Genomic DNA, 24246 nt, shown 5'->3' with positions numbered 1-24246 from the left:
GAAGAATAGTACGCGAATTTTTACCATTGGTAAAACGTAGATTTATGTTAGGGCCTCGAAAATACCTTTAACCATAAAATTTAAAATAATAATTGTGGAGTTACTTTTTTTATCAAAAGATTATTTTGATCCTGTCACTTAGTGCTTAAGAATTAAACCTAAAACAGTTTTGTTCTCAAAAGTATATTATTATAAAGTTCATACATCAGGTATTATTTCACTAAACTCTACTAAATTGCTGGTTTTTCTAAACTTTACTAAAGCATCAGCTTCGACTAAAAACTTATCAAGGTAGAAAAACTCACTTATATTTTTTGTTTTACTTTCAGCTTTTTACTGTCAACAAATTTATGAATGGCAAAAGAAACTTACTAGTAAAAAATTCAATCTTTAGGTTAACTTTAGGGTCAGCAAACTGCGGCCTGCAAAAGGTCAAACTAGATATTCTAGGGTTTGTAATGAAAAGTAAAACAAGGAATGTTGAAAGAATATTTTATTCTCTAAATGCGGTCCGCCGCCGCCAAATGAATTTAAAAGAAAGAACATAGTTTAAATAAATCAGCAACTTTTATATAATTAAAAAAAAACTTTCTCAAATGCGAAAAAAAATAGTATTATTTTTTTACAACAAGATCTCACAATATGGAAACACAATTCAAAAAAACATTTAAAAGAAAAATTCAAACATTAAGCGGCAGTTAATTTTACAAAGCACCGTTTTTTAAGTTATTATTTTTTTAATGTTTAAATTATTGACACCAAACAGATCTTGTGAGCAACAAATATTTGAATGTGTAAAAAAAGCAAAAAAAAAAAAAAAAAAAAGCACCTTTGAAAACTTTAAAATGAATCACGCTAAAAATTTAATGAACAAAAAACATAATTAAAGGTAAAAAATATAATAATTAAAATCAAAATGTCTTCAATTTTGCAAACATAATCACAAGTAAATTACTTTTAATTAAAATAACATTCGAAAATATCTCACTATCTTCCTCCAAATACTTTCCCACGATTCAAAGTTCATTGTGACGTCACTAAGTTCATCATGACGTCACTCGCCTCCGGTGGAAATGTTGTTGGAGTTTCTCCCGAATCCCCGTCGCTGATTGGAGGAGCAGCTGCTGTGTCTCGAGGAATTACCTCGGTTCAGGGACTTTCCCGCCATGCAGCACCTCGGAGTCAGCTGCTTCCCTTCGACTATGACGTCACTGTTCACCTTCTGTGACGTCATGTACTGGTGGGTGGAGCTTTGGTGGCTGATGACGTCATCATCGTCGTCTCTTTCGTCGCAGCTGGAGCTTGAAAGCGACAGGCTGACGTCATCGTCGTCTTCCTGCACTTTAGGGGATTTTTTCGCCTCCTTTTTGAATATTTTCTTCCAGCTCTTCTTCAGGAAGCCCTTTTCCTTGTTATGGGGTTTTCCCTTCTCCAAAACTTTCTTCTTCTGTTTCGGCTGCTGCGGTTTGTAGACGGGCGTTTTGTGCTGCAACGTGATTGGCTGCTTCGGATTGTCGTAGTGGAGGGGATTCTTGTGGTCGTCCCTTAGCGGCGGGTACACTTGCAAAATTCCCCCTCCGTAGTCATTTCTCCTTGACGACGGCCCTCCGTACGTGTTGCTATGGTGATTGAAGTGGGAGGAGCTGGCCGCCCTCCGCCGCCGGTGCGCCGAGTGGTGAGGTCTCCCCGGATGGCGCCCTCCGGTGGTGGCTCCCGGCACGTGGTCGGTCACGTGGCCGGCCGAGTGCGAGTTTCCGTGGCGGTAGTTGTCGTGGTAACGGTGGTCGCTGTGATGGTTCCTGGCGTTTGCTGATTGGCCAAAATTCCTGCAGCTCGAACACTGAGCGTCGCTGTTGTCTTGGTGGTGGTAGTTGCCGTGGCGACGGTGGGGGCGGCGCTGCGACCCTCCGCAGTTTCCAGACGACGAGGCTGAGGTTGTGGAGGAACTCCTGTGGCGGCGGCTGTTGCGTTGCCGGGGATTTTTTTTCAAGTTTTGCTGGAGGGTTTGCGCGTCGCCGCCCAAAACCAGATCGTCGGATTTGAAGGAACTGTAAAATATTAAAAAATTTTGTTTAAATAAATTTTTATAGTAAATTAATTAATAGTCATGCTGAAGTTGAAGTTTTTCTTTTTGAAGTTTCTTGGTGAAGCGTATGAAATTGTTGTTAAAAACATAAACCTTAATTTTATTTGTTATAAGTATTGTGAACTATATAATTTATCATTTTACAGCTAAATATAGATTGTTGTTGCTACAAAATATTTCAGTATAATTTCAATGATTGCTCCTTTCAACGCAAAAAACAGAGCCTGAGTTTATTGTCAAGTAGAAGAAGTGGTAAGAGCAAGAAACTGAAAAAAAAAAATCAAGCTTGAATATTTCAAGTACATAACAATAAAAATGGATTTAAAGTACAAAAAATTAGTTAAAAGACCAAAAACTTTTTCTAAAGATATAAAACTAGCGTAAGATTAAAGAGAAATCTAAACAAGCTTGAGTTATTTACATAAACTTCAAATTAGTCTGAAATAATATATTGAACATGAGGTAATGTAAAAATGTGTCAGGACTCAAAAAATTCAGTTTCAGTTGTAAAGGACTCAAACTCTGGCATTCAAACTTAATTTTTTAAAAACAAAGTTTCTTTTCAATCAAACTAAAAAAAATTCCTGAGTTTTTTTAACTATTTAAAATGTTTGTTTTCCCTGAGATAAAGAAGCTGTAGGTCTCGGGCCAAGTTAGCTTGATATTTTGAGAAACTAATACATAGATTTAGTACATTTTGAATAATAATATTGTTTATTATGATACCTGAGTTCGTCATTGTCGTTATTTCGCGCCATATTTCGAGAGTTGAGCTTCATGGATTGCATTTTGGTGAAATACTGATTCTGCGCTGCATTCATTTGCTGATTTGTTGCATTCGTTTGCATGTTTGCAGCAGAAGTTTGCTGCATTTGTTCCTTCTGCTGCATTTGCTGCACTTGAATCATGCTCTGTTAAATACAAGTCCGATTTAAAAAAATGCAATTCACACAATGTAGTTTTTGGTACAAAAAAGGGCATGTGGAGCTTATTTATGTACTTACATAGTAAACTAATCTAACTTAACTGAGAGGTAACTTTAATAAATAAATGTAAAAAATTTAAACATCACTTAATACTTTACATAGTTTAATAAAAAAAAATTTATCATTAGACTTAGTATTTAATTTATATCAAAATAGAAATTATTATATCTTAAATGACAAACAAACGAACGTTAGGGGGCATGAAAGAGTTGTTGTCTTGTACCTTGGCGACGGGCATAGCTTGAGATATGCAGTCGTTGAGGAGAGCTGTGTCGTCAAATAACGAGCTGAGTGAACTGTTTGACGACAAATTTGCCGGTGTGTCCTCGACCTACAATATAATTTGTGATGGTTGATATTTTGTTGATGCTAAATATAGGTACGTATGTTCATCTAATTTGGATGAGTTAGAAATATCTAAATTATATTAGAATATTTTAATAGGATTTTTTTTAAGCAAAATATAACTCTAAAAATATCTGTCTTGTTCTACTTTTGTTTTTATTGATTTTTTTGATTTTGATTTTAAGTAGTTTTAAGCTAGGTTTACAAGCTGCAAAATACAGGTTAAAAAACAGAAAACTGGACAAGTGTAAGATCTTAGAGATCAAATGTAAGGTGATAAAAATAAAAGTAAAATACTATTAATTTCTTATTGATTTAAGATTTTCGGTAATTGATTTAAGAGAGTATAGTTTAAATTAAGAGTTTGTACTTCATATAAACTACTATTAAGATGTTAGATGCTAGCAGTAAGAATTGAATACTTGGTACGGTTTGCTAATTGGATTGCATCTTAGAAGTTAGCAACTTTAAGTGAAGTTTAAAAAACTGAAACAAAAAAGTTGACTTGAAAATTGAAGACTTTGTCGTTCAGGGGAGTTCTGGAGCTAGGGAATTCCATGGGGTTGAAACTCGACTCCCTGCTCTTGTCCTGCTCGCGACTCTTCTCCATATGACATTTCTCCGCGTGACATTTTTCTTCGTTCTCCTGGTGTTCCCCGTCTTCTTCCTCCTGGCACGTCGACAGTCGGTTGGTGAATCCCCGAACTTGAGAAAAACCCTGCTGGGGTTGCTGGGGAGGGAACTCCCCTTCTTTCAGGAGTTCGTGCGGCGCGGAGTTCTTCATGAGGATCTCCTGCATAACCTTGTGGTCGTTCTTGTGGCTGTTGCTTAGCGACGAGAACGCGCTGAACGACGTCCTCGCCCCTATGGACCCCTCGTTGTCGTAGCGACGGATCTCGTCGCTGGCCGGCAGCGACTGCAGGTACCCGGGGTACTTCCCCTGGTTAGAGAGCTTCGCCTTCAGCTGCACCTGCTCCGTTTTCAAGCCCCGCTGCGGCTGCGAGTTTTGCTGGTGGGATTTCCCCTGCAGTATCTTCTTCATGTCGAACTTCTCCGACTCGATGGTGATGTTGCTTAGCGACGTGCACCGCGACATCTCCATGGGCGTGTCCTCGACTGCGTACACCTTCGGCTGGGCGCCGGGCTCGTCCTGGGGCTTTTTGTTTCCGGTTACCTTGGTAACCAGGTAGGTCTTGGCCTGCTCCTGGGCGCTCCTCTGCACCGAACTTCTAGAAGCTGATTGGTTGTTCGCCTTCATGCTGCTCTGTGATTGGCTGGTGGTCTTGCTGGAGGTGCTTCCCCTTTTCTTGGCGGTCTTTTGCGGCTGCTTTGCGGTTTTGTTGCTGGAACTGAAAATTAAATTTTCTGCTCATTGTAAGTTTAAGTATTGAAAGTCTAGAAGAAATTTAAAGTTAATTATTAGAATTATAATAAATCAACGACCCAACTTACAAAAAAAAAGTTTGGATGGAACAAATGGTACTGATGATTTGAACTTTTAAGACAACAACAAAATAAAATAGAATAAAGTACAAAATATTTTTAGCTACTAACTAAAATTTATCCAAAACATATATTTCAAACCTACTTATAATTACTGACAATTAATTCCCGTTATTATTTCTAATCGTAATATCAACGAACTAACTTCGAAAAAAAAAGAGTGAAAAAAAAGCTAACGATTTAATTCCCATTTTAATAGCTTGCTGGAGAATATCGTCCGAACAATCGTTGAAATCTGAAAGCTGATCCGAAGAACTCGATCCAGATTCGTCGTTACTCTCAACCTCCTCCACCGTCGCCAGTTTCTCTCCGCTAGGTGGAACCATCTTCTCCTCTTTCTCCTTACTTTCCTCCTCAGGAGCAGCCTCCTCCTTCAGCTCCTCCTGGAAAGTCTTCACGGGGCCGTGCTTCCCCAAAACCCGGACTTTCCCGTGGCCGGGAATGGTTAAACCACTAAACGAGGTGGCGCCGGAGAGCATGTCGGGGGAGGTTTCCGTGGCAACCTGGGGGTTGCTGGTCGCCGTGGTTACGACCCTTTTCTTCTTGAACTCCTCCTGAACGCACAGCTCGGAGGGGGAGTCCGGCAGGTCGTCGTCCCTGCCGGAGGACAAGTGGGACCCGTCGCTGACCACCTCCGACTCGAAGTTGCCCTGGAGGCACGCCTCCGATAAGCTCGAAACGGGGGAAGTCCGGGAAGCGACCATGGGCGTTTCCATGAAGAAGGGGGTGTGGGGGGTGCGGGTACCGCTTCTGCGGCCTGTTTGCGGATTAACATAAAACAAAAAGTTAGTTTTAGTTTTGCTTGGTTTTATAAACACATAACTTTGTTTTGAATGCTTCATTTTAAAAAGAAAATCTCAATAAATACACTATGAAATTAGATGCTCTTTTTTGAAATAAATAATGTGTTTAAAGCATTCTAGGGATGATCTTACGCAAATTAGCTGTTTATTTTATATATCTGACAAAAACTTCTATCGAGATGATGTTAAAGTTTAATTTTTTGTTTAAGATAGATAAAATAATTCAACTTTTAAAATTATTTCACTAGCAACTTTTTTTCTAGAATTTATCAGTTAGAATAAACAAAAAGTGATTTTTCGAGTTTAATTTAATATTAACAGATTAATATTTAATACTGATTTTATGTTTAAACGAAAAAACAAAGTAGTAAAAATTTATACAAACAAACCAGCACGATAATAATGAGATGCAGGGGTAGCAACCCCCGAGTTGTCGTGGTTGTTATGATAGCTGTTGCTAGCTTGGTTACCATGGTAGTTGTTGGCTGGTCCTGTAGCTTGGTTGCTATGGTAGTTATTTGCGGACCCCGTAACTTGGTTGCTATGGTAGTTATTTGCAGGAGGGGGACCAGTAACTTCTGTACTTCTTGTTTGATGGACTTCGTTGAACCTTTGAAAAAAAAAACAATTTTCTAAACTTTATTGCTAAACGAAATAATTTTAAGCTAAACTTCAAGAAAATTGAAACTATGTAAAAAAGATTTCGATTAAGGGTAAGTGTAGCAAATTGCACAGATAACCACTCAATAGTTTTACCTCTTACACTCTAAACTTTTTTAAAAGCTGAAATATAAATCTATACCTTAATCATTAAAACTTTAACCCCTGGTTTTAAACTTAAATTCACAGTTTTAACCCTTAACCGTCTTTAAACTGATTATCTCAATCTATCACCTTTATAATTCTTTTTGTACATGCTATCCTGTTTTTTCCAAACTCTTTAAATCTCTTTACTTGTGTGACCCTACTCACCCAATTCCCTCTTTTCAACAACATATCAACCAAGTAACCCTTAAAACCTTAGTTCTATAAACCTGTTTCAGAAAACACATACTGCAAATGACTACCAAAAACTACCTTATATTTGACTACGTTTTCAATATAACAATAAATCGAAACGTTGAAGCAAATAAAAAGTTGTAGAATTTCTGTAAAATATAAATACCTGGCACCGAAATTAGTGGGCACATCGTTCCTTTGGTAGTTATTTTCAATATCGTGCAACTTTTGCAATACAGGTTCTTCTTCGTTTTTATTTTCTTTTACTCCTTGCTGAGTGTACCGCTGCCATTCCTGATATAATAATAAATCTGTATTACTATCATGATTAAAAAAAATAAGTGAAGATTACTCTGATAAAATTAAAATATATAATTTATTAAACAAGAGCTTTTATTTTTAAAATTAAACTAATCCACATATTTTCACCACTTAATTTTCTGCAAAGAACTAAGAAGTATTGTATCGAATACAACTATTTACAACTAATTTATATTTTTAACTATTTTTCTTTTAACCTGCCGCTTATTATTGTTTTCAGCACTATTATTATTCTGAAAAATATTTAATTTCATTTTTTTTTCATTCACCTGCTGCTTAATATTGTTCTTCTTCTTCTGCTTGTGTATTTTCTTCTTGGTGAAGTCGACGATCTCGTCTTGGTCTTCAATAATCTCCGACTCGATGTACTTCCGCATGATGTCCTCGTTTCCAACTTGAGGGAATTTCCCTTCGTTCCTCATTTGAGGGAACTTACCATCGTTATTCGTTCTCACTTGCGGGAATTTACCGGGTTGATGGTGGCTTCTCTTGTTGGGCGACAGTTTCTGTGATGGATGGTTTTATCAAAGAGCAGTTGAGATGACATAAGTTGCCAAAAGTTTTTGAGAAATTTCTTCCAGGTTTTTGAAAGTACAAGTTTTTGGGTCTATTTGTAGTACAAAATTAAGGTTAAAATAGTGTTAAATAGTATAACAATATTGAAAAGATACTGTAAAGCTACTTTAAAGTAAATTTTAATAAAAACATTTAAAAAAGTTACGGTAGATTTTTTGTTTCAAATCAAAATTTTATTACTTTACATGAATAAGTTCTTTAAAATTTCATGTTTTTTTAGATTTTTAGAGATTTTTGTTCAAAATTCTAGACTTTTCCTGTTTTTATTTAACTTTCACAAATTTCAGATTTTTCAAAATTATTTTCAAATTCCAGGTTTTCCAAGAAGCCACTTTTGAAGCAAAAAAATCTGCCTGAATTGGCTTGAGTTTGTGATAATTTGAAAAACAAAATCATTGTGAGTCAAAAACTTTAAACCTACTTATAATCAAGCTTAAATACCTAAAAATATCAAAAAAACAAAAACAAAGGACTTCAAGTAAAATAAAGCCTGTAAAACTACTAAATTTGCCTGACTTTTTCAAAAAAAAAAACTTTAAGCAGACCTAAGTTTTCCTGAAATTTTCAAAAAAATCAAACTATCTTGAGTTATCTAAAGTTTTCCTAAAACTTTCAAAAATTGCAAATCATCTTGACTGGCAAAAATAAAAGTAACAGTTTTATCGAAAATGTTAGCTTTAAATTACTTTTGCCCTAAAAACTCAGTAACTTCATCTAAAAATATTTTTTTAATTAAAACAATACATAACATAACTTCATACTTACTTCGTACAAAGCTCTGTAACATCTTGTAATCTTTTCGTTTTTGCACGTATTAATTATTTTCATGACTGTATCTAACACCCTTTCTTGATGTAGGTTTTCCTTAAAGTCTTCGAACCTGTTTAAAGAGTTGTTTTTACAAAGTTTTAGTGCATTATTTTTGTATACCAAACGCAAGCTTTTACTCTATAAGTAAAACTGCTTTGAAAAAAACGTAACAGTTGTTTTTTCAAATATATTTAGTGCATTAATCTATTAGCTCACTTTTTAGAGCTTTTATTTTTTATAAATGCAATAAAACCAACTTGTTGCAAAATGTAGTGACCAATTTGCAAACGTTTTCCGCATGCGTTTCGCTTTTTGGTGGCAAATTTTTCAAAATGAATTTGCACAATTTCTGGTCACAAACAATCTGAAAAGAGGGATTTATGAAAAAAACATAAGTGTCTAATAATTAATAAGTATTTAGAAAAATGAGACAACAATGTATAAAAGATAGATAATTTTAAATTAAAAAAGTCTTATTTGTAAAAAATGATTTACATACTTATCGTTTGAAAACCATAAGTTTTAACAACTGGGATTAAAAAACACAAATTGTTTATATTTTTTTAGGAATAAGTTTTAAAATATTGTAATTCAAGCAGTAAAGTTAAGGTCGTTAAAGGTTTGAATGGAAAATATTTGCATTTATCTACTTTCAGATAAAAAGGAGTTTAGAACTTCGTGTGTGGCATTGGAATGTACTTATAAAACTATGTTTGTAATTGTATTTTAACTGCTGCTTTTTAATTTATTAGCATTTGTAGCTACTAATGACAATTCTCGATGATTAGTGAGTCACAATGTAACTTAATACTAATGTGCTTCGAAATGTTTAGGTTAAATTTATTTATGAAGTAAATTAAGCTGGTTTTAAAAGTTCTTAGAAATAAAAAAATCTTTTTAATAATAAAAGGAAACAATGTTTTTGTTTTTAAAACAAAATTTTTCTGCTGGTTTTATACTTTTTTATTTTTACATTGTTTTCAAAGCATATATTATAAAAAAGATTGAATCAGCAGTAAAAAGTCGTAGTTTTCATTTTTTTTTATATCTGATTTCTGCAATGGCAAAACTGCAATCAAAACTTTGAAAAAATAAAAGCAACACTCATTCTGAAATAGCAAAGTTACTTTAATATATAATTTCTTTAAACACTTTACAATATATTATTACTGCAGTGCTAAATAATTGATTATATAAAAGTATTAAATTTGAAATATTTTTCAGAGGCTTGTTTTTTTTCAAATGTTCATATGAAGAAAACTTAACTTGCAAACTTATTGTAAACATCTTTATGTTTGTAGATTTCAAAACGATTTCGGTAATTTAAATAGAAAAACATTATTCAATTTTGACGGCTATTAAAACACATAATTTATGAATTATTAAACATTTCTATGTAAAAAAATGAAATTTAAATTTCTAGTAATAAAAGTCAATTATAGTTAAGAAAACAAAATTGAATGTTCTAACAACTCGAAAAAGGTAGACACGACAAACGAATTTTATCGAATTTCAATGAATCCGGGTTTGTCAACTTACGCTATGATGAGCGTTGTCTAAGAAGGGAGACAGATTACAGATCAGTTGAATTATCGATCCTTCGAATTCCGCCGATTTCAATTCCGATGAGTTGGTTAGTTTGGTGAGAAATGATTTGAACCCCTGTTTAACTTTTTGTTGTAAACTTTTGTAATGGTGTTTTTATTGAAAAATACTTTTATAAACTAATTATCGTACAAGTGCTTGAAAAATCTTTAAAATTTTTCAATATAGTCTTTTTAATTAGTGAGAAAAGTTACAAAATCTTTTTAGTCATTGTACGTTATTCTTAGGTACTATTTTAAGAATATCTTATAAATATTTTTAAACAAAAAATTAAAAAGGTGCAATAAAATAGTTTGGCAAAAAAACGAAAAAAAAAAACAAACCCTATTCTTAATTATGATGTCACAGTTTTTAGAAGAAGCTGTGAGGTTGCACATGATTGTGACGACATATTTCAGGTGGTTTTGTGTTGTCATGGAAACCATCTTAGCAACCAGCAATTCGTTGTCAAGGTGATTGTTGCAATTTGTTGAAATCAACTTGGTGAGAATAGCGAGTGATAGCTGCCAAAAAAAAATTCAAGTTATTAATTTACTTTTTAAATTTTCAATCATGATAATAAGTATTTTATTTTAATTTATCAAACTGAATAATTTATACTATTTTTATCATAATTATAAGACAAGTATCGTTAACCTCTAAAAATAGTTTGAGCTAGTTCATCTCTAGTTTAAAAAAATTGAATAAGATCATGTTCAAACAAAAACTGTAAATCCAAAAAATATATTTTAAAACCAATTTTTGGTAAGTTTATTTGCACAAGACCACAACAAAAAGAATATAATTTTTTTTTATAAAACAGTTTATGAAAACAATCTTATAACTTTATTCAAAATTTTAATAAAAGTGTCAATTGCTATAAAAACACTTTTGAGCGAAATTAATCAAACTTTCAGTTCAAACAACAACAAAACAAACAACAAAACAACAATAAAAATTCACACCTGCGCATTGTTGCTGTTGGCTTCTAACTGATACATCAGCGCTTTTGTAAACTGACCGTTTCGTGACAACTCGCTCTGTTTGTGACGTAATAGTGTTAGTATAAAGTGTATGCCAAAAACAAACTCTAACAGCTGTTTTTTTGTGTTTTCACACTTCGCTAGCAAGGTTTTTAAAAGGCTATTGAAAAGTTGTAGAAAAAATTAGTTTTTAAGTAAATAGTATAAATATACAAACGGACAAGGTTATTAAATAAAGCTTTTACGAAAACAAAAAAGTATAGTTTGCAGTCAACTTTTTTGTTTAATGATTCCCAACTTTTAAAATTTAAAACATCCAGCTTTATATATAAAGTACACTAATTAATTTATGTGACTCAGAAAGTATTACGCACTTTAACACCAAATTTAAAACTTAAATCATAAATATAACTGCATCGTTGTACATAAAATACATTATAAAGTGATTATTTAGTTAAATTTATAAACGTCTTCTTGTTTATTTTAATCATACTTTCTGTACTTAATTCAGAACTGTTTTTTAACGTTTTAGTGAGTTTTTTAAAGTTTTAGTGTGAAAGTAAAACGCTACTAAAACATAAAAGTACTTTAACCAAATACATCACTTTATAAATACAACATAAAAGTACGTCATTATGTTTCTAGAAAGTTTATTAATTTGGTTTTACTTTGAAAATTATAAATTAGGTACAGAATAGTTTAGTGTTTGTTTAATGCTTATAAACATTCAAAAAAGGTTTCACTTAAAATACCAGTATTTTTTCAGAAATCTCATTTTAGAAATTTATATATACCTGTGTTTACTTTTTATACGATGAAACAAATTTCATAATGTTACAAAATATTATTTTAAAATTATTAAGGCTCTAAAGTTTAAAAGAAAGTTAATAAAGTTTGTGCAAATAAAATGGAACCACGTCTAATGTAAAACATACTTTGAAATTAAATATATTTCACAGTTTTATTTTTATACATTTTCATTATTAGCTTGTTTTTAAATGTTATAAAGATTAAAAGATTAGTTTAAAAATTAAAAGTACCACTTACTGATTATATTAATCTGACAATACTAAAGCAAAATTATCAATTTAATTGTTGTGTTAACTATTATAAAGTAATAATTATTTAGTATTTAATAATCTAAACAAAATACAAACCGTAACTAACACTAAAGATTTTATTTCAAATTAAAAATCATCAAAACTAACCAGATCAGAGCAATTTAAACTTATAATCTGGTGGACAATTTGAAGAACTAGTGAGTTTATTTTAGCAAGATTTTGAACATGTTCACTGAATATTTGGAACTTTTTCACAACAATTGAAGTGTGAATTATAACAAATTGTCCCAAACAACTCAAACTTCCGTGCTTTATTATAGTTCTGTTATAAATATATGTTATGTGATGATTACAGATGTAAACTATAAAAAAATTACAAATAAAAAACTATATTTTTTGAGTTTGTACCTAACTTGAATATAGACAATAAACTGGAATAATTTTTGATGTGAGTTGGCTAATATAAAATATCAAATAATTATTATACTTTTTATAAATTAGTATCAAACATTAAAAATAACCACTGCAATTTACCTTATAAAAAATTTAGACAAACTAATTAATTTTCATTTTAAAATTATCAAATGAAATCTAGTAATTTTATTTTACATTAGTTATTTATAAAAACTAACGGTATGTAGATGTTGTTTTGGTTGCATAGCAACTGGCTCATGCCCATCAAACTTCTGTTGGTTTCCATGACAACCTGATCAATAACTACCGTGGCAACTTCGTTGGTTACCATAGAAACCAGCAAGATTTCCCCTAAGTTGCGAATTTTGTTCAAATTTTGAATTGAGTGAAGTTCCAATTGCTGGTTGTCATCTTTGCACTTAGCTGAAAAAAAAAAGTTTATAAAAAGTATTAACAAAGATATAAAACTAAAATATATGTATGCTAATTATTGAAGGTAATTAAAAAACTAATAATAAAGATTTTAAATAAACTTACAACATACAACTTAGAGTTCCCAAAAACAGGCAATAAAATAACTAAAACTCATCAATTGAGAAAAAAAAAACTTAGTTAATGTTAACAACTTATTTAAGTTTAAGAAAAAAAAGTCCAAAAACATGAATGTTGTATAGCAAGCTTTTAAAAAATGTGTTTTTAATTAAGTATGGAATAAATTTACATCAGGAAAACATAATACATTTTTTTAATAAACCCTTTAACAAAAGTTTCAAATGAAAAATAAAACATTAGTCCAAATTTGATTAATTTAAACTGTCGTTAGTATTGAGCTTTAAAAAACAAATATTTGTGTATATTTAATCAGATAAAAAAACTGATTTATAAAACTACAATACTAAGCTTGAAGACTTAACCTGGATTTAACTGGTGTTTGATAAAAACAAACAAAAACTTCAACAAAACTTTTGTTTGTTTTTTTTTTTATTTTGTTAACAACTTTTTTTGTACTTTTAAGTGTAATAACAATAATAAATTAATTAGTTATACAAGTTTTTGTTTTAATAAACATATTAATAAACTTAATTTATTTAGTATAATTATATGTGTTTGTACATTAATTAATTCTGGTAAATATAAAAGGTAAACAAACTTTTTTGTTGTTTTTCATGTTAAAAAATAATTCCAGACAATAAGTTATTTATTGTGAAGAACGAAATTTGTAGTAATTTAATATTTTCAAAACAATTCATATAAATTCCTCGAATTAGTGTTTTGTGGTTTTATTTCTTAATAAGCGGCCCATTGTAATACAAAAATTATAAGTTTGAATGACGTAATAATTTCAAGTTTGAAATACTTGCACAACTTAATATTTTAATCGAACCTGTTATTATGCCTTCATGTGCAAAATTGTTTTTATTTTATTCTTCTAAAATGTACGTTAAAAGTTTTAATAATATTAAGTTTAGTACAAATTTAAGTAAAATGAAAATAAGTACCTAAAATTAAATTTAAAACAATGGATATGTTAAATAAAATAATAGACTCTATAAAATAGGTAAAGTATATTAAATAAATAAAGGAAGTAAATATTTGATTTAGCGTAATGTTTGAATAACTTTAGTGCGCATTAAAAAACAAAAACTTGTTTTTATAAACTTTTTATGTAAATATTTGATTTTTATGAGGCTATTAAATTTTGAAAAGGCTCGAAATGAACTCTAATAAACTTGCAAAATACAATACTATATATATATATATATTATTTAAGATTATCAAAAAAATTTATTTACACTTTAAACTAATCTTTATTACAACAAATATAACAATTTTTATCAAAAAAAAAGTATGTATACAAAAAAAATCATTATTTACAAAAATATTGACGTTTTGAAAATTGCATTTAAAGGTAGATAAAATACAGTAGTTTAGTTTAAATTTTTGCCTAATACAAAAATTAACCAAGTATAAAGTGATTAAAACTAGTTTTATTATTATACAATTAAACAAACAACTAATAAAACTAATATTTGCACTTAAAGCGTTTAACATAAGATAAAACAGTAATTTTATATTTCCTAAATCGAGAATCTGATGATTTTTGAGGTAATAAATTTTGAAATCAATGCAATATTTTATGTGCTTCAATACAGATATATGAATTTATTGATTTTATTCACTTCAGACAAATTATTTTATTTTACAAAACATCATCTGTACAGTAAAGCTTTTTCATTAGTAAACTTGTACTATTTTTGATTATTTCATGATTACTTAGGGCAACGCCATAAGTATGAATTATTTAAACTACTTTGAATGTCATTGTAGTAAAATATCAAAATATGTTAAAACTGCATCAAAATGAGATTGTAGATATTAGTGAGATAACTGATTTAATTCCTAAAGAATTAGAATTCCTTTAGGGGTCATTACAGAAACTTGGGGCCATGAGCAGCAAAGGGGCTAATGGGGGGCATGAGGTACTAACTTAAAACTTACACTAGATATTCTTGGGTTGATGATGAACAGCGAAAAAAAGGTCGTTTTTAATGGTAGTTTCTTTAAAGGGGGCCTTTTGAAAAAAAATTGGAGACCCTACCTTGTAGCATACTTTTATGACTCTGTAACACCCTGTGTCATCATCACGCATTGTCACCACATAAATATACATAAAAAAAACTTATGTTACACAGCTCTTTGTTGCCTAACTACAAACCGTAAAAAAATAATAAATAACACAATGTAATTTTTAATTTATTAATATAAATATATTAAAATACATAAAAACAAACTGTTTATTTCAACCAGACATTCGAACGCCCTCCTTCTCGTAGTCCTCCAAACATCCACTTCCGCTTTCGACGGCATTGTTACGTCACAATCGTCGCCCTGCGACAAGACAAACGACGGGATGACGTCGCAGCCTCCGCACATGAGCTCGATCAAAAGCCTGACGGTGATCGGATGGTTGATGACGTCACATTGTGACGTCATGGTGAGAACGTGAACGGCGAGGCTGATGACGTTTCGCTGGTCGCCGTTCGAAAGCTCGTTGCTTAGCAACTTGGTCACCTAAAGAGATTAAAGTTTAACTTTTAGTGAAACACAACATTTTATATTTACTTATTTCGTTGTTATTAAATTTATTTCTTGTTGTAACCCAAGGTTTTGTAAGTAAAAACTTTTTTTTTAATAATGTTTTATTCAATTTGGAAATTAAAAAAACAACTTCAATAAATGTAAACCCTTATTTTAAATTTAAAATGTTGTCTAATTGAATAATTAATAAAAAAATAATTTAAAATATACGAATTAAAAAAATTACAGTAATCTCAGCCGAGTCACGTGAAACCTTGCTGTTTGTTGCGTCATAGGCCGCAGTTACGTCATAATCGCCGTTCGACGCGGGTCGGTTGTTCTGAAGTTGAGGAGAAAAACTGGAAACTGTGGTTTGAGTGACCCTGAAGTAATTTTTTTCATTAGTAATATATGACATATAATACATATATTTTCTGAGGCACAAGTTAATATGAAAAGACGGCAAAACTAAATAAAATATAATAAAATTAATTTCAAGTATATGATTTTATATCATTAATAACTGACCCAGCAGTTTTTTTTTATAAGATGTGTTCAACATAAAAATTTTAAACAATAAAATCAGGCAGATAAACAAGATAATGATAAAGATAAATAATGTATGATTAAATATGTAACAACAATAACAAGTGAAAAATAATTTTCAAATTCAGACTGATGTAGTTGGTAATATTTCAGAAATTATTCAAAATGTGGTTTAATTAAAATTTAATTTTAGGAAGTTTATAAATTAAAAAGTTTTGGTATTTGGATATTAAACAGGAGCTTGCCTTGGGTGGTCCTTTTATAAAAAAATAACAAAAAAAAATCTCTTAATAACAGATTATTTTTGATTTACATACAAATGTTCATTTGAATATTAATTTTTGTAGAAATAATTTTAGAATACACATTAAAATCTGTCATTCAGAAATTTCAAACTTGACAGGTCCTAAACAAATGATGTCATAATTTAATTTTAAACCTATATTCGTTTTTAAGGTAGATTAAAATAGTATTTGAATAATTTTTGAAACAAAATTTTTAACCTGAATTAAGGCATAGTTGAAAAATTAACTTCACTTAATTCTACCTTAAATATTTAAATCTAAAACTAAATCTGATAAAAAATAAATGTTTTACTACCTTTACTAGCCTATGCTTAATTGTTTAATGTGTTTTTTTTTCATTTTTTACAGAAAATTTTATATATGCAGATAATTTTTATAAGTTGAATAAATATTAAACATTAAAAAAAAAAAAAATTAGGTTTTGAATAAATAGTTTTAAACATTAAAGTTAATATGAAAAAGAAGGAAACTATATGAGAAACTATAACTTAACTTTTATGCTGTGCTAATTTTTTTAAAACCTAAACTAATTTTTTTTTATGCTGAAACATTAAAAAACTTAATTATACCTTTAAAAAAATAAAATTTATGTTTTAATAAAAAAATTGTACCCCACTTAAACTTGTGGTTACCTTGACAGCAGGGTGACCCCGTGTAGGGGCGAAGTTTCAACTTGTTCGGGTTGTTCCTGGTGTTCCTGGTTGCTAGGTAACCAGTTACCATGCTGCTGATTGGTTGCCATGGCAGCTGTCGTCTGGGTGCTCGCCTCTAAATGGGATTTCCCCGAAATAACGTGGGGTCCACCGTGGATACCGACCGCTGTAAATGTATTAAACTTTTTTTGTAAAAAAAAATTGAGTGCATTAAAACTTAATATATATTATTAAAATAGTTTTAGTTTTTACTGTTAATTACTTTATGTCTTCTTTTGATTATATAAATTAATATTTTAATTGAATTATATTTAAAATGAGTTTATGCAACTTTTATACTATTATAAAAAATATAAATTATTAATCTTTTACATTTATTAGTGAACAGTTTATGAAAAAAAACACAAATATAACTTATATATGTATTTTACTAAAACAGACACTCATTTAAATAATTTCAAACTTGAACAAAGTTTTAAAATGTTTTGTTAGATATTATAAAAGTTTTTATTTTATTAAACTTTTAATAAACAACAAAATATATATGTATAGTATCTAAAATCTTGTTTTTATTTAATTCAAAAGTTGGTTACACTTTAAAAACTTTCACTTGAAATTTGATAGAATAATACATTTATCAAACTTGTGCTTTTATATTTTTTTTAGTTTTGTAATTTTGAAAGTACACAATAAATTAATTCACCTGAAATTTGTACAGAATAACGTTTAACCTAAAAAGAAATGTTACAAAACAAAAATAATTGAAACTATAAAATCGCGCATAATTCTATAAATACGCTTTTTGTAGTTTGAAAACAAATTAAATTTTGTTTTGTTTCTCAACAATAGTTTTTATTTAAACTTTTAATGCGCAAATTTGTACCTTACACAGAAAAACAGATTTGCGGATTTGAATTTGGAAACTGCCATTAAAATGTAAGGTTTTAAAAACATTTAAACTTGCAACTTTTAGCTCAATTAAACGAGAAATACATCTAAACTGTTGTTGAAAAAAATGTATATAAAAAATTACTCAACTAAAAACAATTAGTTATTATTAACTTTTTACAACTTTATGTATTGTAGACTGCTTAGTTTTTAGATACAATTTTAATGAGTTAAGTTATGTTTTACAAAAGTAATCAAAAATTTTCAAGTTTTTATTCAAAAGTTAAGTAAAAACATTTCTTAATTAAAGCTATCTCAACATTTGAAACTATATCAACTTTAGCACTTTTTGTAAGTTTTTTTTTTATAATAATCAATCATTTTACCAAAACACAATCACGTCAACACATTTTTGTTGGCAGTTGAACAAAAAAATTAAAAAGCACACGAAGTTGTTGTTTGTTTTATATCAATCACTAAAATTTTAAACTGTGGATAAAACTTGTGCAAAATAATGTCAAGAACAGTCTTTTTTAATTTGTTATAGGTGTTAAATGACTTAATAACAATATAAATCTAAAAATCACAATAAATTTTGTAAAAATTTATCAACTTAAATCAAATTATCATATTAAGAGTTGAGTGTATTAAAATTAAACCTTTATTTTTTAAACCTTATAGTAAGTACCATTGTTATGATTATAATTAATCTTCAGATTTTCAGTTGAAGAAAATATTTAAATTTAACTATAAAATTTAAACTAATTTTTTTGGCAGACTATACTTGAAAGAAATTATTCAATCAAAAAAATATTATTATAATAATACTCAACATTTTCTGTTGCTGACGAGTAAATACAAACAGAAAAATGAAGACTACGAAGTTAATTAAAATAATTTATAAATATAATAACCAGCTTGGTTATTCAGTGTACTGTGTAGTTTTTCATCAATTTTGCTATCCAATTGGAAAGCTTCAATCAGCAGCATCAGACTGCTTTGCAAATCTGCTAATTTGTTGCTATGGTGACGCAGTTGAAGTCTTCGTTCCTGAATGTATAAAATTTTAAATTGAAGTTCTATAAAAAGTGGTAGACTTATTAAATTAAGAAAATATAAAACAATTTTCCTAGTAAGTTTCTAAGATGCTTATAATGACTTTAGAAAAAAATATTTTTTTCACTTAACTGAAAAAAAAAAATTCAGAAAAATAACTGAAAGAGATATGAAACTTTTCTCAGAAAAGTGACTGTTTAGTTTCAAACTTATCAAGTCTTAAAGAAATAAATCAAAAAATTATTTATTGTGGAGAGAACCACTTAAAAAACAAATGTTTTTTCTTAATATCTTAAGTAAGTATACTTAATTAAAGTACTTTATAAAACTTGGTAATAAATTTTTTCATTAAACTTATTTCTATTATAGTTCTAATGTTAATACATTGATTATAAAAAAATGCTACCAACAGTCTTGATGGAAACAATGAATTTAAAAACGTCAAAAGTACTTGAAACAAAATGCTTTAAAGCTTAAGCTGTTACTTAAATACTCTAAAAATAGTGTTTTCAGTTGAAAAGAATTGAAAAAACTCAAGTGCTTTATTGTTTTGTGTAGAACCTAATACTTTTTAGTCATGCTATATAAAGATAAGGTAAAATAATTACAGTAGTTGAACAAAAATAAAAAATGTGATTAAAACCTTGTTAAGTTTTAATACAACAAGAAAAAAGCAATAAAGAGTTTTTATTTTTTAAAGTTTACAGTTGTAAATTTGTTCAATCACTAAAAAATAAAAATATTAATTCATTTTTATTATAAATAGTTTTTTTTTTCTTATTTAATTAAAATTTAAAAAAAAATTACTTCATTTTTAAGCATTATATTTGTTTTTGTCCCAAGTTGTTTTTCCATTTCATTTTGAATTGATTTCATCTAAAATATAGCAAATATTAAAATATTTGAATAAATAAAATTGATTATATTCTACACAGTAATTATTATTTTGTTTGTTAAAGTTGTTATTACTTGATCTTTATATAATCTTAAAACATTGTTCTTAAAAACATCAAAAAATTAAATAAAACTTTAATAACCCAATCAAAACGAAAGGTTTTCCATTTAAATACAAAATTGTAAACAAATATTTACAACTTTAAACAAACAACACGAAATAATCCTACAGGAACTTGTTCAAACCTTATTTTGATTTGAAGTTGTGTTTTCACCACTTTCTATTTTGTTCTTTATTTTTTGCAACTCATTTAAGAAATCTTTTTGTATCTTTTCATCGTTTTCAATTTCTTTTTTTGTTTGTAACCTATATATTTTTTTTATAATTTTCAACCTATGTGTACTTAAAATGAGTTTTTTAAGCTGTAATGAAAACACTTTATTTCAAAAAAAAAAATAAAAATTACTTTTAAAGGGTATTATTTTTTATCATTATCAAAACATACAAAACTAATAAAGGAAACTTAACTAAATTTATTAAACGAAATATAACTTTTAAAGTTCAGTCGTCTACAAGTATATAAAAATATATGAACTTTTAAACTTATACAACTTTATAAACTTTTTATACTATTTCTTTAATTGATAAAGATTAATATAGATGAGTATGCCTTAACATATCAAAACTGAAAAATGACCTCAATTTGCTTATTTTTTACTTCAAAAATATGTTATAATAATTAATTAATAAAATCAGTGAGTTTTAAACCGAGCTTAGTATTTTTAAAAACCTTAAAACGGAAAACATCTAATAAAAAACATATATTTAAAAAGTATTTAATACGTTTATAAAAAATGATTGAACTTTTTATTGACAGATAATTACGTTAATAGCTTTTTTATTAATATACTTAGTTTTATTAAACCATTCTTATTTACTGTTATTGGAAACATTATAATGAAATTTCTACGTTGGTCTTTCAAAACACATATGAGATTTTTTTCAACTATCTTTTAAGTAGTTGAAGCAATATTATGAGTGAAAAGTACAAACTTTGTCGAGTTTTTTAAGTATAACATCTTTTACATATAGTATGAAAATAAAAACAAAAAAAAAACTACAAAGAATAATTGACATACCTAAAGGACAATTTGAGAAACTTAAATGTTATAGTATTGTTACAATATTTTAGTTATAGTTTGAACAGATTTAACTTTTTTTTAACTAATGAAACTGTATATGTATGTTATTTAAATTAAATCTTAAATAAATTATATAAAAAAAATCACTAACATTAAGTTAAAGATTTTTTTTTCAGTTAAAAAATTACTGAACACTTTAAGACAAAAGTTTAAAGACATATTATATGATTAATTTAATAAGTGAACTATACATCAAAACTAACATTTATTATGATTTATTTATTCTTATCTCAAAGTTTTATCTTTTTATTAAATTTTGATAAAATATTTATCTACAAGTTTTTTACCCTCAAAACTGGTAAGAAAAATTTATTTTTTTTAGTTTTTTTATAACACAAAACGGGTGAGTAAACTTAAATGCAAAATTTCCACCGCAAAATATTAATGCAACAAGTGTATTTGAATTTAACGCGGCGGAACGTCAAAAAATTCGCATTGTGATGTCATAAAAGATCACATTATGACGTCACGACATCATTTGGCGGCAAATGGAAAAATGGTTGTTGTACAACAGACACGAAAAAAAATTCTAGTGTTTTTTGTTTTTATTGATGGGCCACCGAGGTTTTGTTTTTATAACTTTTGTTAAAAGAATTTTTTTCTAAAATATTTTACAACAATTACACATTCCAGATATGTGTTTGTTTAACCTCTATAAATTTTTTAGTTTTTTTTTTGGTTCAAGTGTTTTTATCAAACAATTAGACCACCCAAAAATTGTGTTTAATTCAAAAAATGCACATGTGAATAGAAAATTTTTACAGAATTAATTAAAAAACATGTTGTCATCTAATAATTATTGAATCTTGTCCAACTTAGTTCAATATCCAATGAATTTGATAGAAATGAAAACAATCAAAATTATTAAGAAACTGAAGTTACCTTTAAATGCTTTAAATTATCTAGTTTGAAAAAAAAATCTATGTTCAAGTAGTAATTTTTGCAATAAAATACAACAGAATGTTAAAGATCTCATTATTGTTCACATAATAAAATTTTGACCTTCTTATGGAACAATCTTTTAGTACTAAAAGAATTCAGTTTACAAATGTTTTTCAGTGTGTACATTTCTGTATGTTAACTACTTAATCAAAGTCTTTAATAAGTGTGCATAAAAATAGTTCTACAGACAACATATTTTTTTTTTAATCAACAAGGTTGAACATATATACTTTATACTTTTATGTGTTATCAATTATTTAGTTAAATTTTAACTTACTTCATTATTAACAGCATAAATATAACAAACTTAAAATAGTTGTATTTTTATGATTTAATAATAACCTAGTTAATAACTGAATATGTACAACTTTATTTCTTTAATTAGTGTGATTATCAATTTATTTAATTAAATGTTTGAAAATCATAAATTTTTATTTAACTTGAATTAATGAACAGTTTGAAATTTGTAGAACTTGTTAGGAAAAACAAAATACTTTTTATGAATATTTACACAGTTATTATGTTACTTATCAACCAGTTTAAGTTTTTTTTTACTAAGATCAATTTACATATAGGTTGAAAAGTTTGAATATTAGCTAATGTAGACAAATTTTAAAATTTCAAATTACATACTTTATTATGTTTAAAACTTGCTTGTCTTTGTAATAAAAGACTTAAAAAATCAGTAATCAAATTTTTAAAAGTTTTTAGTCTAAACTAAAGGTAAAAACCTAGGCAGTAAAATATCAAAATAATTGTATAAATTACAAAGAAGTATATTTAAAGTTATAAATTGATTATCAACAAAAACTTACTCTTTTTTCTGAAAAGCTTCTACCTCTTTTTCAAGTTGAGCCCTTATCGTTTTGATGTAATCAGAAAAACTGTTACCAATATTTAATACTTTTTCATTAGTATTAGAACTAATTGAAATGTTGCTTATTCCACTTAAAACTCTGTTCATTTGTTGTTTATAAACATTGGTTGTTGAAGGTAACAGTGGACCATCTCCTAGCTTTAGAAGTATCCCTTGGACTAAATTCTGAAAAAAAAAATTGTTCAAAGTTTGTTTGTAAGACTTGTTTTTTTCAAAGAATAAAATTGGTGATTTAACTTGGTGTACAATAAGATATACAATAAACACAAACTCAATAAAACTTAATTTATTTCAAGCAGTTTTTCATTAGTAGAGTACAAAACTAACAAGAGAAAGGATTTTACAAAATTAAATAGTAACCAAGTAACCATAAAGTAATCAAATTACTTAATTATTATATAAGTTTGTAAAACCTTTTCTCTTGTTAGGTTAGTACTCTACTGGTTAGAACTGATTGAAATGTATTTAGTTTTACTGAAATTGTGTGTCTTGTATACCTTATTGTATAATTACTGATCAATTATGTTTTCAATTAAAACCAGAAAGCAAATAGAAATTATATGATAACTGTGCTTAATATCATACTAATTTGTAAGAAAATTTTGATGCTACTGATATTTTAAATTTTAAAAATTTCTTTAAAGTTCAATTTTAAACAAAACCTAAAATATTTTAAACATGTTGGAATTTAGTAAAAATCCTTTTTAATCTAAAAATAGTTTTTTTACCTGCACACTGATTTAGTATACTTTAACTTTTGCATTACCATTTTTATCTTAAGTTTTAATTTACACTAACAAGTTTAAAATATAATGAAAATTTTTACTGAACTAAAAAAAATGTTTTAGTTGTTTTATTTTATTTTTAATTTCATAAGATCTAACTAAACATCATAATAGTGTGAATAACAAAGTATTTTTAAATGAATAAACATTAAGTACTTGTTTACACATTTTTTTACCATTTCTAATTTTATTTAATTTGAATGTTACTTCAGTACTTATTGTTAAGCAAATAACTTTATTACTAGAAAACAAGATAAGAAGTATTTGAATACTTCTTTAACTCTACCAATAGAAAAGTAACTAAAGTAAACTGCAATATGCTTTCAAGGTTTAAAACTCTGTATAAAAAAAAAGCAAAATGGAACTCTGTAAATTGTATTATACATTACAAAACAATAAATTAATAACTTTCAGTTCTTTAATTTCAGATTCATTTTGACTAATTCGATTCAGTACTTCTTTAGAAGTGACACTGTTTTCCATAGTAGAAGATTTTTTGTATCCATCAACTACTTAAAATATTTCACAATAAAATAAACTATTTCCTG

At 28.1% G+C, this 24246-nt stretch overlaps 1 protein-coding gene across 1 annotated transcript; it reads right to left on the bottom strand.

Moving 5' to 3' along the window:
• Positions 1-742: 742 nt before the first annotated feature.
• Positions 743-24246, bottom strand: LOC145835366 (uncharacterized). Its single transcript, XM_082942927.1, has 23 exons — positions 24107-24246; positions 22852-23078; positions 20138-20258; positions 19805-19873; positions 18856-18991; positions 17033-17219; positions 15797-15932; positions 15264-15543; positions 12690-12894; positions 12205-12379; positions 10979-11053; positions 10358-10537; positions 9969-10091; positions 8687-8793; positions 8385-8499; positions 7313-7549; positions 6889-7016; positions 6113-6333; positions 5098-5677; positions 3923-4766; positions 3263-3403; positions 2813-2997; positions 743-2048 (listed from the first exon to the last, which is right to left on the bottom strand). Exons 1-23 carry the CDS (start codon positions 24179-24181, stop codon positions 1055-1057), a joined length of 5541 nt encoding a protein of 1846 aa, XP_082799053.1. The 5' UTR covers positions 24182-24246; the 3' UTR covers positions 743-1054.

The sequence above is a fragment of the Thalia democratica genome, chromosome 5, assembly GCF_965202585.1.
Source record: "Thalia democratica chromosome 5, ktThaDemo2.hap1.1, whole genome shotgun sequence".
NCBI lineage: Eukaryota > Metazoa > Chordata > Thaliacea > Salpida > Salpidae > Thalia > Thalia democratica.
Note: the sequence above shows the minus strand (reverse complement) of the source record. Positions and strands in the feature narration are given on the sequence as shown.